Source organism: Carcharodon carcharias, chromosome 22 (genome assembly GCF_017639515.1).
Source record: "Carcharodon carcharias isolate sCarCar2 chromosome 22, sCarCar2.pri, whole genome shotgun sequence".
Taxonomy (NCBI): domain Eukaryota; kingdom Metazoa; phylum Chordata; class Chondrichthyes; order Lamniformes; family Lamnidae; genus Carcharodon; species Carcharodon carcharias.
Window position 1 is genome coordinate 56632143 of NC_054488.1, and position 16783 is coordinate 56648925.

At 38.2% G+C, this 16783-nt stretch overlaps 2 protein-coding genes across 6 annotated transcripts in view; one reads left to right on the forward strand and one right to left on the reverse strand.

Moving 5' to 3' along the window:
* The window catches only part of LOC121293627 (centrosomal protein of 95 kDa-like), a 53098-nt gene extending 48986 nt beyond the window's left edge, over positions 1 to 4112 (forward strand). For all 3 annotated transcript variants that reach the window (XM_041216764.1, XM_041216765.1, XM_041216763.1), the window contains 4 exons: positions 222 to 374; positions 1743 to 1889; positions 2840 to 2911; positions 3309 to 4112. In XM_041216764.1, coding sequence (XP_041072698.1) covers positions 222 to 374; positions 1743 to 1889; positions 2840 to 2911; positions 3309 to 3482 — 546 coding nt within the window. In that variant the 3' untranslated portion in view covers positions 3483 to 4112. The remainder of the gene's footprint in view (positions 1 to 221; positions 375 to 1742; positions 1890 to 2839; positions 2912 to 3308) is intronic.
* A 4906-nt stretch (positions 4113 to 9018) lies between these two features.
* Positions 9019 to 16783, reverse strand: part of smurf2 (SMAD specific E3 ubiquitin protein ligase 2) — a 218587-nt gene continuing 210822 nt past the window's right edge. For 2 of the 3 annotated variants that reach the window (XM_041216961.1, XM_041216960.1), the window contains 5 exons: positions 16465 to 16602; positions 14223 to 14343; positions 12214 to 12415; positions 11880 to 11955; positions 9019 to 11322 (listed from right to left, as the gene is read on the reverse strand). In XM_041216961.1, coding sequence (XP_041072895.1) covers positions 11223 to 11322; positions 11880 to 11955; positions 12214 to 12415; positions 14223 to 14343; positions 16465 to 16602 — 637 coding nt within the window. In that variant the 3' untranslated portion in view covers positions 9019 to 11222. The other variant, XM_041216962.1, reaches the window with a different exon arrangement.

Below are 16783 nucleotides of genomic sequence, written 5' to 3' on the forward strand. Positions count from 1 at the left end.
CTGATCTTTTTTCTTCAACTCCTTGGGGAATGCATTATTTGTTTTAGCTGTCTCACCAGGAGCTATCTACTGTAGTTCCATTTTTCTCCGTAACACTGTTTGGCTTCAAGTGCAGTTAATTTCTTAAATGTCTGCTCCAGTAGCTCCTTGTACAACTGTTGAAAACTCTTTGCATGAAAATAATCCCTTCTAAACAATCCTCCTTTCTACTTCACCTTCAGAAAGAGTTTAAAGAACGAATCCGACAGCAGAAATCTGCCCAGAACAAGATGAAGGAGCAAAGGCAGCAAATTGCCCGTGCTAAGAAATACTATACTGATTACCATGTTCAACTGCGTGCAAAAATGATGCGAGCGAGGACTCGGGAAGAAAGGGTGAGGCACTAATCTGTACAGCACAGGAGTGTGTCTCTGAATTAACATGGCCATCTGTGTTACAAGGGGTAAATCTGCACTGGCATCATACTGAGGGTTCATCAACAATGAAGCAGCATTGCTGATGTGAAGCAGATCATTTTGCATTGACACCTCTGTTGTCAGTGAAAAGTGGAATCCTTGGCTGGAATGAAGCAGTGAAACTCCTACCATTAGGGAGCTTTGCTCCTAGTCCAGCTGGACCCTCATTCTACTTTGTACTGATTACTATTTGCAGGGGTACTTCCCCCAAGTGTATATTACAGGCCAATCCATTTGCACATTTTGTTTCTAAAAACTGCCTCTTCTCTGACTCACTTTCTGGCACGGCCCTCACTTGGCTTCATGCTTAACTGTCTCCATGTAACCATAGATTTCCTGCCCTGTACAGCCAACATCTTTTGGGCCTCCTGCTATTCTACTCTGCATTGTCCTGCTCCAATCACCTTTTTAAAAGCTTCTTTATGATTTCTGTCCTCCTTCCCACCTCTAATTTTCTTGGATGAGCCTGAACTTCCTCTAATTGTATTAAGACCAAAGACATCCTGTTTGACTTGCCTCCAAAGCTGCTCCCTATAGCTGCAACTTCAGTATTTTGTTCTGAGTTGAGGTTCAAATTGTATTCATGACCAAGATTACAGCTACAATGTGGCAGTCGCTTTTTTAAAAAATTCATTTGTGGGATGTGGTTGTTGTGCCCATCCCTAATTAAGAGACAACCAAATTGCTGTGGATCTGGAGTCCCATGTAGGCCAGACCAGGTGAGGACAGCAAATTTCCTCCTCTAAAGGACATTAGTGAACCAGATGGGTTTTTAATGTCAATTGACAATAGTTTAGGCTTTTAGTTCCAGATGTTTTATTGAATTCAAATTCCACCATTTGCATTGGTGGGATTTGAACCTGGGAGCATTACCCTGGGTCTCTGGATTACCAGTCCAGTGACAGTACCACTATGCCATCACCTTCATTGATCCTCTTCTTTTTTCTTCCACATTTTACCATTGTCATTTCCTTGTTTGCTCCTGATCATTCTACACAAACGACAACTTACGAAACCAGTCTCTCCCACCTGCAACATTTTGCTACCTTGAAGGCACCATAAGTACGTGATTATTAGTGGCCATATTACAAATGTGACAAACTAAAAAGTGCTATTGCAGGACATGCATCTCCATAAACACCAAAAAATAAGTACAATTATTTGAGAGAATTTTAATTTTATTAAAGAAAAACGTCATGGTGACCAGTGTATTTAATGTAGATAAGTTACTGGAAGTTTTACATATTGAGTGCAGCAGACTAATTAATTACTTTCCTAATTCAAAAGATTTTTAAAAACCTGTTTGAGGAGGGTTTGGAAATTCAGAAACAGAGACTGCGTGAATTGAAGACTTACACTAAAGAGAAACGTCAGGAGTACAAGAAACAGCAAAATGAAGAGCTGCAGTCGATGGAGAATTACTATAGAGATCAGGTATTTGAATAGAGATGAGAACCTTGTACTAACCTATCTCTATTTTGATAACACATGTACCTAACATGAAAGAGTAAACTTTTTTTTAATGTAGTACCTTTTGTGACCTGACTTCCCAAAGCACTGCCATGGGCAATCGAGTATTATTTGAAGTGCAGAGAAATGGTGAGCAAACTGGCTACTGTAAGTTTCCACAAGCAGCCATGTGACAAATTACCAGATACTATTTAATTCTCAACCCCAACATCACAAATATTAACTGGGACAATGGAAGAACTCATCTGCTCTTTGAAATAGTATCATAGGATCTTTCATGCAAACTTGCGGGAGCAGATGGGGCTTTGAAAGGTGGCAGCACCCCCTCAATCCTAGTGCTGTGTCAACCTGGTTAATCTGCTCATGGCTGAGTCAGAAGATCTTAGATTCAAGCCCCAATCCAGCTTCTGATTGCTGGCACTATGCCAAGACTGATTCCTTAACAAGGGAGCTTATGGCTAAAAGGACAAGGTGGGTCTAATATCTGTCCTACCACTGATGTTCACATCACCACCCTTACCCTGGGAAAAAAATAGTAGACTGGAGTGGGAATCTATTAGTTTTCCCCACACCCACCTTTTATTATATACACCGTAGTCAGTTTGCAAAACACTGGAATAGACTAAACCTTTTCTCTCATTTCCACTACATCATAAGGGGGAGAAGGTGATAGTTTTGACAGTGATTTAGTGTGACTTAAATGTCCTTAAAATATTGTACCAGCAATTGGAATTATTTTTGACATTATGAAGTTCTCTAAAGATTTTCTCTCTGCTCTGGAGCAAAATGTTCTAATAATGAAGTTTACGATTTAATATCTGGGAGATTGTGTACTGTGTGTAATTTTATAATTGGTAATGATCAGTGTATTGCCTGCACTTACCAACTGAAAAAAATCTTTTGTTTAAACCTAGTTTTTAATGTTGGCTGAAACTCTGGCACAGGAGCGGCAGAAAGTTAACATCCGAGAGACTGCACAAAACAAGGTAACTTTATTTTTCTTTCACTCTATCACCACTTTTTCTGTTAAAGAAAGCATACTTACAAACTTACAGCCATTCTCTCCATTAGAGCAAGTGAGATTTTTTGCAACCAGCTTGCATTTCTCCATGAAAATTGTATTGTGAGGGAAGCAGTAGAGAATGTTTTTGTAACAATGGCAGGTTGTAGACAGTTTAAGCTCATTTTACTCAAACTTGTTGGCTCCATTACCATCACTTTTCTTTGACCAGTTATCAGTAGGTAATCCAGTACAATGTTTGAATCACATTGCTGTTACAGCCTTGCTGAAAGAGTCAAGGATTTCAGATGAAAATTAGCATCCCTTGTTGTAAGTTTGAGGCTGCTGGTTACTTAAATTACTAAAGCTGTTTGAATCTCTAGGCTCTCCAAAAATGGAAGAAAGAACTACGTGCAAAGATGGAGAATGAAATCCATGAACTCCAGGAAATGATCATACGGGATGATGATGATGTGTACTTCAGAGAATTGGAGGCAGAAAGGGCACAGCGTCAACTCCAGATGGCATCATTTCAACACAGTAAAACTACTTTATGAAGATTTGCTATTCAAAGGGCTCAAGTAACCAAAGCACAACAATACTTTCCTAAAGCCTCAAATGCATTTATTGTCCAACCAGGCAGAGAAATTAAACAGATGTAAATAAGAAAAATGTATTCAACTGGAGCACAATGAGATTGTGTGCTGAGATCCAGACTCATCTTTTAATGAACAAGTTAAAATTCAAGTAGGAACAGATTCTAAATAATTATTGATTGTCTAACTTCTACATCACTGTACATTGTATCAAAACTTCACTTATGTACTATGCTTGTTTTTGAGATGTTTTAATTATAAATACTGCTTTAACAATTACTACCCTTCCAGGATATTATCCTGGGTAAATAAGCAGATCTTTCTACACTGTCAGGGTCTCAAAATGCTGGCTGGTTATTTCATGTTAAGATTATGTTGTATGATTATCCTCAACAGCACATGTATATGCAATGGTTTGACACTAAAACTGTAAAGCTCATTTAATCCAAAAAATACTTTGTACATTTTTATCTTGTACAGTGGATAACCATCTATACGTACAAATTTACTAGATGAAGGGCAGTTGTACTTATCTAACTTTTTCTACATGATCATGTTTTGAGACTAATTTATTAAATCTTTTTCTAAAAATGGTGCTTCTAAGCAAACTCTTGCTGTGATCTTTGAGGCAGTCTGTTTGATGCTTGCTGTTATACAACAGTACCTGTGTCGTATTTAGAAGGGATGTTAACACAAGTTAAATATTGCTCAGTTATTCTATTCACCAGGTTTACAAGATTTTTGGCAAAGTTAAAGCACATGCAAGTCATATTTTCCTTGAGCTGAATGTCTTAGGTTGAGTATTTTAAACACTTTGGCTTAATTCAAATAACACAAAGCAGTCGTTTCCAAACATTCCTGCAGCAAATTTAAGTGAAAGCCATCAGAACTGCTGAAGCTGCGAGAGTCACAGGTTGGATACAGCTGCTGCACTGTTGTTTACTTCATCTGTTTACACAATTCTTATTTCACAAGGCTGATGGCTGTTGTTGCCTCTGTCCATTGGGCATCTGCAGCAGAAGGTTGTGTTTCAAATCCCATGTTATCTAGGCAGACATTTCAGTCCAGTACTGAGAGGGTACTGCATCTTGCAGAGGGCAATGGATTTTCTCTGGGCCAAATATCATCAACACTTGTATTACAGCAATGGGAATCAAGGTCAACTATGTCACCTTTTATTGTGATAATGGGGGCATGGGCTACTTACAGAATCCAGTGTTAGTGTTAAACCTGGAACCTACAGCTACATTATAAAGAGAAGGAATAAACTGAAATTGTAACACTGGGGAAGAACTTGTAGTTAACATCCTTTCTTGAGAAGGAAGAGTCACTGGAGAGGCCTCATTATAACCATTAGAATGTCACCAAAAGCCAGTTAAACTAGTGATGCTTTTACCTTAACAGCCACTATTACTGTTGTCTCTGGATTTTTACTCCAGTTGAATGTTTTTACCATGTCAGCTGGGAATCTTAAGTTAAAATCTGGAATACAAAGCTAGTATTAGTAATGGTGAGCATGTAACTAGATTGCTGTTAAAACCCATCTGGTTCACTGATGTCCTTTAGGGAAGTAAATCTGCTGTGCATTTGGAATCACATGTAGGCCAGACCCAGTAAAGGTGGCAATGTGGCTGACTCTTAACTGCCCTTTGAAATGGCCTAGCCAGCCATTCTGTTACATTCAAGAAGGTGGCTCAGTACCACTGGATGGGGAATAAAAACTGCCCTTGCCAGCGATGCCTACATTTCACTTTTTTAAAGTACATGGTTGTACCATTGTTTTGTGGGAGTTGCAGCTAAAAAGGTGGATCAGCTCAGATTTCCAAGTAAAGAGCAAAATCTAAAGGACATATAAAAACAGAAACTGAAGAAGAATCACAGGGACTCCACAGATGCTGCCAGACCTGAGTTTTTCCAACATTTTGTTTTTATTTCAGATTTGTTAAAATCTAAAGGGTGTTTGCTTTATCAAGTTTTTTTTTTAAAAAGAGCACCAAAGCCACTGTTTTGGGGTGGGAGGAAATTTTCAGTTTAAAGCCCCACTTCAATGTTAGCTACATGTATGAATTTAGTGCTGTGGAGAGCTAGTGATAAGGGTGGGATGCAAAACTTCTTTGATCTTGTACTTAATGTTTTTTGTTTGGCATATTCAGGATTGCATTTTTACATGTTCCTAATAGGAAATATTGCAAAAAAAATCACCTTGACAGAAAATTCAGCTCTAATTTCTAGTGTCAGCTTAGGACATACATGGTGCAGATTTACCAATAAAGTAGTTGTTACTGTGTGGAATATTGTCTTAACATTCTGCCAGATGCTCGCTGGAATACTCCCCCACACCTATCATGCAAGTGTCTGTTTGGATATTGGAGAATCTATTTGAAAGACTGGTACTAACAGCATGCATGGTAACCAACAACATGTGTTTGATTTTTTTTTTGGCAATAGATAGGCCATAGTTTGAACAATAGGCATCTATACCTCAAATTCTGACAACAAAATAAAGTCAGCTGTAAATGTTTAAAGGAACATTCATCAATGCTATTTCCAGAAATGTCATTCAGCCCATCAAGTTTGTGTTGGTATTCTTCTCCACAAGCTGCCTAACTCGATCCTCAATTTTTTTCTTATCCTTTAACATTTCTCTTTAAATTGACTATTTCCTTTTAAAAATAATTTATAGATTGATTTAATTGTTTGTGGCATTAAATTACATCTGTCCAACCACAATTTTACTAAAGTTTCCAAGATACCCCTTTATTGAATAGAAAGCATAATTGTCTTGAATCTTGGTATTGAAATGGTGTGAAATTAAAACTACTCATTCTCAATGAAAAAATGTATAAAACCTTAGTTAGACTACACTTGGAGGACAGTGAAAACCTAGTGGCCATTTTATAAAAATATAGAAGCACTGGCAAAAGTGCAAAAAAGTTTTACTAGAATGATACCAGAACTGAGGGCTCTTAACAATCAGGAAAGACTAAACAGGCTGGGGCTTCCTTCATTTAAAGAGATTTGGTGGGGGGGCTGTTGCGATTTGATAGATGTCTCAAGATTGTGAAAGTTTGAACAGGGTAGAGTTAGTGGTGTTCTCATTTCAGGATGAGACCAGAGCTAGGGGTCATAATACAATGGTCACAAAAAGATAGCAACTAATAAATCCAATAGTGAATCCACGATATACTTCCTTACGCAGAAAGTGGTTAATACGTAGAACTCACTATCAGAATGAGTGGTTGAGGTGAACAGTGTTGATACATTTAAGGGGGAGCTAGATAAGCCCATGAAGGAGAAAGGAATAGAAGATTATATTGATGGGATTAGATGAAGAGAGCAAGGAAGGGGTTCACAAGCAGCAAAAACAATGACATGGACCCTTGGCTTCATTGGATTGAATGGCCTCCAGTGAAACACAAACACCATTTAGGTGCAATGCCCCCTATCTGTAAGCTTCCGTTTAGTGATGCATCCAAGACCAGTGAACTATATTTGAATTATCTTTTGTTCAGACACAAATGTTTTAAGTAAATGGCATTCTAATTAAGCAAAAATGATTACTGAATATATGTTTAAAAACTTGATTGGGATTTGAGATTCAATTTAAAATCAGAAAATTTAACCATTCTTTAGTCATGTGATTGATTCTCCAAGTTATCCTAACTTAGTTCACAGCACTAAGTTTACAACACTTGAAAAGCAATTCTATAAATATGAATTAAAAAGACAAGACTGGTCAAGTAATTTAGATCTGTTGGAAAATATCAAGTTAAAAGCACTGTAATTAATGATAAGTATCAGATATATAGAATAACCATCCGATGGCCAGGAGCAGATCACAGCCTTCAACTCGCTCCAATTCCTTGTTACTTCACAATTTATTATGTGCTGTGAAATAAAGTTTTTGGTTTAATTTTGTTTGTGGCTTTTTTGTGTTTGTCAATCTAATCTGCTAGTAATATACCATCACAGTAAAGAAATTCTAAACTGCCATCTTTACAGCATGACTTTCAAGAAGTAACTAACCAATGATTGTAGTCTTTGGTAAGACAAGTTGAGAAAGCTGTTTTTTAAAAATATATATACCCGGCATTCAAAAGGGTACAAATGAGATTTATTACAATGGTACCAGGCAGGAGGGACAGGTTTTGTGGAAAGACGGAAGAGGTTGGGATTATTCTCAGAACAGCAAAGGTTAAAGGAAGATATAATAGATATGTAATTGGCAGAAAGTCAGGGGAGAAAAAAAATTTTTTATGCAGCATGTTATGATCTAGAATGCACTGCCTGAAAAGGTGGTGGAGGCCAATTCAATAGTAACTTTCAAACAGTAATTGTATATATTTACTTGAAAAGGAGAAATTTACAGGGTAAAGGGGAAAGAGCAGGGGAATGAGACCAAGTGGATAGCTCTTCAGAGTCTGCCCCAACACAGTGGGATGAATGTTCTGTACCGTGTCAGTGTGATTCTGAAGTATTTGCAATGTGAAATACTACCACTTTCCCATTAACTATAACAATGTTATTTAGAGGGATCCTCACCTTCATGAAGTGTTTGGCAAAACCCATTTATACAGATCATTTCAAAACACACAGTTTCAAGAGTGGTATTATTGCCATTTTCTAACACTTTCTATAAAAATATTGCCCTATTAAGGATTTTTCTTACCTGATACTAGAATCTATAGTTTTCTTTTGAAGGTCTTACCTTTGTCTCACGGAGACCCAGTATTTCTGGTCAAGTGGCCAAGAAAGGGCAATTTAACTGATGCCATCAAGAGGCACCACAGAGTCAGCACTAGCAAGTCAATTTTTTGGTTCAGGATGCTCGTGCAAGGGCTCCCCCTAGAGGGCTAAGTGGGGAGACAGATCACAAGCTGTGGTGTTTAATCATACAGACCTGGAAAGCATGATCCTGCTTTCACCTGAAATTAAATGTTGCCGGCTTTGGTTGGACGTATTGCCGGAAATTTCAACATATGACCTCCCACCTCCACCCCAATCACACAATTTTTCTTTTCTCTGTCTCCAAGGTTTTTATAGCTAACAAACAAAAGTATCCAAGGAAATTAAAAACTTTTTAATGTCCCAATGAATTTTCTCCCCAGTTGCTTGCAGCAGTGTCCAGGAACTCAAATCGTAACCCCCAGAGAGTCCAGGAAAAACCTGGCAGGTTGACATTTACTTACCAGTACTGGATAGTGATCAAGGGTGGGAATCCTTTATTAAGGCTACTGAAACCATTTGTGGAGCATCTCCAACTCCGCACCAGTTGAGATCAGTCAACACAGCAGACTCTAATCAAACCTGGGACCCTTTCCACTCTGAATGATTCAATAGTTAGTGCAGTTGCATAATGATCTAATTAATTCATATTAAGTACAAATTAAGTCAAAGGAATTAAGTTTTAGGATCAACTGTAGCTTGATGTCACTTTTTCAATATTGATTTAATGACAATGGCTCAGCAGTTAATAAACAGAAGGCGAACATAAAACTGAACTGGTTATGCTGTGAGGGTGCAAACAGCATACACTTTATTGCTCATTCTGCATGGGTACACACGCAAACGTTTGCTTCCATACAGTGTTTTTTTTTGTTTTTTTTTAATTATTAAAGCCCATGTAACAGCGGGAGTGAAATACAATGTGTTAACAATGCTAAAACACTCTGTAATAAATACAAAATAAAATGGAAATGAGAAAAACCTAAAAACAAAATAAAATATGGTGTTTTTAAGAACTGGGAAGTAAAGCCAAGGGGTTAATTGTAAACTAATTACATCTATATAAAAGAAAGATTTGAACAACTGGTAGACAATATTCTATTAACCAATAAGTGTTACATACAGTGAACTGCTCCTGTCTGCTATAACATATTATTCGATTTTTCCCGCATATTTCAAGTCTGTGAAGCCATGGGTGCATGCTAGGAGCTATCAGCTGTATGATGAAGCATGCATTTTATTACAAGAGCAACACTCTAATTGCTGACTTTAGCTTTTACTTCAGGGTACATAGCCCATTTTAAATCCATTATTGATAAACTTAGTTGTAGTGTTATGGATGGTTTCGAAACATATCATGAAAATAGACCACGTGTGCATTGGACATTTATAAGAACACAGTTGTAAATGTCCATTGGAGACTTTGTTCTGGGAATGGGATGTCAGCTGTCAACCTTTTAGGATGGGAGGAAGGGAAGGGATTGGGGAGGAAGAGGTCAACAAACCAAACAGAACTATAGTCCTAAGATGTGCAAAAAGTGGTTTAAAATAAAAGTTAAGATATAATTAACTTAAAAGTTGTAATAGTCACAGTATTAGCCTCAGATTTATATATCATGCCTCACCAAGACTGTACAAAGCACCATTGCAGGACACTTTCCTGTTGGATGATGCTCTTGCAATTGATAGGCAGCAGTGCAGGGCAAAAAAATATAAGATTGCTGTATCAACAGGTGCTCCCAGTACAGAAATACTAATTGACAAGAATGTCAACAGGTTATAAATATATTAAAACTCATGTGAATGTATAGGATCTGCAGAACATTTCCTATCATTAAAATTACAAAAAAAATACAATGATCTCAAACTCTTTATAAAAAAAAGTCAATGCGGGGTCTTGAGCTGCCTCAATTTAATATACAGGTCATAATTCAACTATAGATAGAAAAGCATAACCGAGAACAACTCTTCAATTTATATATTTAATTTCCACTTTAATAATTGTTGTTGGCTATACAATGACGTTTCTCTCAGCCCAGCTATAACTAATAAAAGGTGGAATGTAACTTTCACCCTTCATTTAATGTTAGAAAACGTTCTGAGAGCATAAACCAACATAGCATTGTAGAGTGTTGCCGCTTTTAATATACTATAAAGGAGTATTTATCCCTTAAGTCACGTAAATAATTGATGCAATAACAAAAGAAAAATGACAAAAGAAACTTCCCAGTTAGCAATGCTGGCTGGTAATATGCAGTTCATAAAAAGATTCCTCCCTGTCAATTTGGGAGGGGTTGGAGAAAAGTGGTTATGGCTGAGTTGGCTGAAATGAAGTGGAATGTTTCTCCTGTGATGATCTTGTATAAAAAAAACTGGACTAACAGACATTGACTCAAGTCTGCAGCACGCCAGGAAGAACATTGATAAAACAAAAAAAAACAGCCTATTTTCCATTTGAGAATCCATTTGGAATATTAAGTTTACTAGAGCTCAGTTACTGTACTGTTGATAACTTCTATGCCTCACCCAAATGAACGACCAGTAGGAAAAAAGGTGCAATTATGGTATAGTCACGTCAGCCCAACAATAGTTTTGTTGTACCGATTGCTGCAGTCTACATCATGATGCATGGGGGCATTAATAATTAGTAAGGAGTAGATGGGCTTAAGACAGATGACTAAATTGTTGTAGTAGTCTTTTAAATCAGAAAAATGCTATCAAGAATACTGCTAACTGGTCAAATCATAAAAAGCTAGCAGTCTGTAATTTTCCAGATATTAGTTTAGCAGCTGATAGTCTCATGGCAAAAGCCAGGTGACTGGTTTCCTCAAAGTTCCCTAATCATCCAATCCCTCTTGCTGTCCTCTTGCTAAGTAAGGGATAGACATCCTGTATATTCCAAGCACTGCTGGAACCTCGGCAGGAGAAAGCCCTCAGTGACAGGTGTGTATGGAAGTCTCATGATTCACAAAGCAATCATTCCACAGCAAACCCACAAGTCTCTTCGATGGCTGTTAGCAGCTTCTCATAGAGTTTTTCATAGTTCTCGTAGGGAGGAATGTCAATTCTGTTAAAGCTACGGAGAAAACAGTCAAGAGATGTGTTTTACTATCCAAATCTGAACAGCCCATAAATCATGCCACAGCTGCATTGCCTCAAAGTTTATTTCTCAATTGTCTTTGACATAAATGTGTACAATTGTTTTCCTTATTGTCCACAACATCCCTCTAAGCTGTCTTCATAATCTTTATAGGCCAGATATAAATCACAGTACAAATTATGCAATAAATTTCACTTCAGCGGATGATGCTGTAATCTGCTCACTCCAGGGAACAAGAGTGAAAGAGCTGCAGGATGATAGAAAATTATTAATGGCAGATTCCAATTATAAGACTATCCCCTCATTTCTGTAATGGATTCCTGCCAAACCTTGTACAAATTTAATGGGATGGGTTGACTGTGCCAAAATATTATCTTACTTATTATGCTATACTGATCATTGCTCCATTTTAATTAGAACTTTTCACTTCCATTTTCTAGTTTCTCTTTAATTCTAAAGACAACTTGAAGATAAAACTTTTTTAATTAAAAAGTTAACAGAAACCATGGACAAAAAAAAGCTCAATTCCCTACCAGGTATGTGCTTTGGGGAGATTGTTGGTGCTGGCATCGATTTGGTGAATGGTGAAGAGCCTTGGGCCTGCTGCACCTGCAGTAACATGAAGACTGTTTAAATATCATTAAACTTAAAATGGACAAAAACATTACTAGTTTCACAGTATTTTAGCTCCAAAGTTACCGCACATTGTAAACTAATGCCTCTTTTTATCCCAAAGTAATGTCGAGAAGATGATAGCTATTTCTTCCCAAGTCCCTCTTGAACGCACAGGTAGAGAGAAGTGATCAAGTTTACATTAGTTTTTTTTTTACCACACATAGCTATACACAGCCACAAATTCACACTCACCTTGTAATGCTTTAAAACCCTGTAGAGGAACTCGAGAGGATCCTGTCACAAACTGGAGCAATCGAGCTCGCCTTTCCTCATCAAAAGACTCCACTGCTTTCCAGAACCACTTAACAATATTGCTATCTGGCGTACAGTGTTTTAACCTAGTGTTTGATTTCCAGTCATTGATATCAATCTTGCCAAGTCCGCAGATAATTAGCTGGGAAGAGCCAATAGAAAACAAGCCAAATTAACATGTGGAGACAGTTCTACCTACTCCAGACCATTACCTACCTAGTTCAGGTAGCTTAACTGCTGTAGCTACACTTTAATAAATAGCTTCATTTTTTTGACTCCGATAAGCCTACTTTAATTCTGCTAGCCTCATCCCATGTACTAAAAATAAAATATTACTTTATGATGATTTTATCTAAACTGCAGGACTATATTCAATTTTCCGTATGTTATTTTAGCTTTTGATTCTCCACTTCATTTATCTTTCTTTGCCTGTAAAGCACTTTGGGGTGTCCTGAGGATATGAAAGAAGCTGTATAAATTGAAGTCTTCCTTTCTTACTTTAGAATCTTTCTCTTGAACCCAATATTGCATCTTTCTTACCATTAATTTGATTTCTTCCCTTCCTTCAGGTGTCAACTCTCTCACTGAGTCATTGTTTCACATGCAACAGCTGCCCCTGGTATGCTCGAGCAGCACTATCCACGAACCTTGATAGTGTTGGCAGGCTTCAGAGGACAACATCGCCTAACCCAATTGAGGTCACCCCCACACCTACCCACACACATGTACTCCAACTTCTAGTATGGCTAGCAGTATCCTGTTAGAGACAGGAGTGGAGTTGTGAAGAGAGATTTGAGCAGAATGGGTTGATACTGTCTGGAATTTAGAAGAATGAGAAGTGATTTCACTGAAACACAAAGGATTCTGAAAGGCTTTAACAGGGTCGATGTTGAGAAGCTGTTTTCCCTGGCTGTAAAGTCTGGAAATGGGACCATAATTTCAGGATAAGGGGCCAGCCACTTAAGACTGAGAAGAGGAAAAATTTCTTCACTTGAAGGGTTATGAATGCTCAGTCTTTGAATATATTCAAAGTGGAGAGAGACAGATTTTTGAACTCTAAGGGAATCAAGGGATCATGGGGTTCAGGTGGGAAAGTGGAATTAAGTTGGAAGATCAGCTGTGATTTTGAATGGCGGAGCGGACTTGTGATCTACCCCTGCTCCCGTTATGATGAATCCTGGTCAATTTCCACAACTCAACTGTTGCACCCCTCCCTCCATGGCTGTTCACCTGAGATTAACTAACTCAGCAAAGACCAGCAATTGATGCAGTGGTTCAAGAAGGCAGCTCACCACCACTTTCTCAAGGGCAATTAGGAATGGGTAATAAATGCTGGTCTAGCCAGCGATGCTCACAACCCATGAATGAATATAAAAAATACATAGGCACTTCCTGGGCTCATAGCTCAAACAGGGGCATAACTCTGGGCAATCAGGATGCCTCCAATACTGTACTTTAAAAAAATAACATACACACAACACTTAAATTTGAGGCTATTTTTAAATCTTTAGATCTTCACCCCAGTTCATTTTCTTTAAAATTACAAAGTGGAAGTGGAGGAGTACGAATGCACAAATACCAAATGCCCACTAAGGATGGGTGACATTGGAGACTTGATCAAATGCCAGTTAGCTGCTTCAGAATCAGCACCTAGTGGTGATGCACACATTTCTTGGTGGTAATCTAAAATGGCCAAGGTTTGCAACCTAAAAGCATGAATCCACCTGTAACCTCTATTTACCTATACAACAAGGGCAATGCAAAAAAGTTCATGGTTTACAACAGTGCACCATCAAAAGATAAACATAATGAATGTGAAAATCAATCTGCTTAAAAGGGGTTACATTTTCTTGTTTCAGCAGGAGATTGAATGACCCCAAGCACAATGAAAGATGCATATGTCTGAAACGCTAATACAGTGCCCAAAAGGGTAAAAACAGAGTACTCACCTCCAACTCCTTCTCATCAAATGTTTTCAGCAGATGCTGCGGGATCACCTCATTGAATCCTTTCTGCAGGGCAAGAAACTGGGCTTCGATACCTCGCAGAAATCGCCAGTTCACGTATAGCCTACGACAGGAAACATTTCCTCAAATCAGTGTGTTTCACATGGGCTCTGATGCTGCAATTGTAGCACATCACAGAAAGGCTAATCCATTAGGTTGGGCTCTTCTTGTCTGAATTTCTGACAGATTTACTCAACTGTTGGCAGCTCCTTTCTGTTCAGTGCAAGAAAATGGGTCTTTGCCACAACCTCAGCAGCTTTCAGGTCTTTGCCATTTGATGGGCTGAAAAAGTGGATTCGCCAGATGGATCAGTAAGTCAATGTGAAGCCGGGTCACATGGATCTAAAGACACTGGATTAGATTCCTGACTAGTGCTGAGTTAGCTGATCTTAGTCAGAAAGCAGGAGGGTCACGAGAATTGGCTGCAGCAGGCTTGCAACAGGGAGCATATTCCTACTCCAGACCACAATCCATTGATTCAAAAGCATAATTAAAGCTCATGACCTGAAATGTTCATTCTTTTTCTCTCTCCACAGGTGCTGTCAGGGGTGCCGAGTATTTCCAGAATTTTCTGTTTTTTTTCTCAATCCAATGAGCCCTGCTGGAAAGTCCACTCATTTGAACAGAAGCAGGCTTGGCTGTGATTCGACCCCTGACATGTCTTAAGGGAGGAATAGGTGACTTTGGACCTTGGCTCACAAAGCTCTCCAGTATTGAATGTTTCCTCAGTTCATATCTAGATCTGTTGTATACTATTTGATAAGAGATTGCTATTATCAGTCAATAATTCTATTAATGTTGCATCATACTATCAGGATGTTAGAAGGTAAAGTAAATGGATTTTAGTCTCTGAGGATCTAAAAATTCCTATCTTCCTATGCTTCCTGCAGAAATTCACCCCTACACATTGCACTCAAGGCCGTTGAAGAGGGGGTCTGTCATCCACGCCCTTCCAGAATGTGCCTTTGCAAAGAAAGTCTGGAAAGAGATTCAGTGGTTTTTGTCAAAGTTCATCCTGAGCAGCTCTGTGATGCAGGGCTCTATGCTCCAAGGACTGTTCCCAGGGATGCACGCCGATGTAAACATCAACTGTGGCTGGAGGACCATCAACTAGATCCCAAAACTTGGTGGTCTCCCAGTGTAAAGAGTTGTCCTTAACTGAGTGTTGCAGACTGGCACATTCCAAAACTTTAGTGCTGAGGGACGCACTAAAGCTTGGGGCAGCCGCAGCAAAGGCGCAATAGGGAAAGGGCATCATCTAAGACCTTTCAGCCACTGTATACCGAAGGGTTAGAAAATGGCTAAATCTCCTTGGGCTGTACGTTTAACATGTAATAAAAATTGTAAGTATTAACTTTAATTGTAAATGTGATGAGTAACATACAGTATTGGAAGAAACTGATTTGCTTTGTACCTGACGTAATGTCAACTTTGAATGGTCATACAATATACTTTAATAAAATTCATAAAAGTACATTTTTGAAAAAAACTCTTCAATCAACCCCCTTTTGGCTCAGAAATAAACAAGAGGCGCTCTGAATAGGTACCAAGCAGAAACTGGCATCTGTGGAATCGTACCCAAGTCAATTCATGTTTTTAAAATGCAAAAAAAATGGAAGTTAGGATATGATACAAGTAGTAGTGTTAAGTTAAAATTAAAAATGAGAGATAGAAAGAAACAAGGGGGAAGAGGGTGAGCGCAGGTAAAGTGTTTATGGATTGTGACACAGCACTGCGTTTTAGTTGTTCAGTAGTTTTGGGTTAATATTAATCAAAATGTTACTCCATCTAGAATTTAAAAAAAAAATCTGTATATTTGTGCTGTTTCACCTTCAATAGAGCATTACCTAAAAACCTACAAAATTGGACCAGGGCTGAAATAAAGACAATGAATAAAATTCAATGCAGATTGGGCAATTGTTGACTCAGTGAAAACCCACTAGTAGTCAACCTGTAGTACTGACTAATATAGCCCTAATTAAGTACACATTGGAGAAAGCTGCTTTCCTGATATAGGTAGGTTGTTTACATTATCTTATAAGAAAGCTGAACAGCAGCACGCATTTAGTTATGCAAATTTGCACCAAGTTATTTTGTTGTTGACTGTTTTGCTAATTATATAAAAATTTTATGAAGTCAATCCACAGAACAGCAATAAGCTGAACAGACCTGTTTTCACTCTTACCGAACATATTCTTTCTTGGTCTCCTCTGTTACAGGAATGCTTTTCCCATTTGGCTTCAGCTCATGTTGAATAATTTCCCCATAGGCATTGTGCTCTACACAAAACGTGTGGTCTAAGACACCTGTGATGTCATTTTCGCTGCAGAGGAGAAAAATAAAACTCTGCTCACTCAATCTATTCACCTCCCAAAGGATAGCTACTTTTTGTCTCATACACTTTACCAGTTGATAAAGAGATTAAGCTTTCCAGAAAACAAGAAGAATGTATCACACTCTTCTGAACAGGTAACACTTTATAAATAGCATGGGTTTGGTAACAG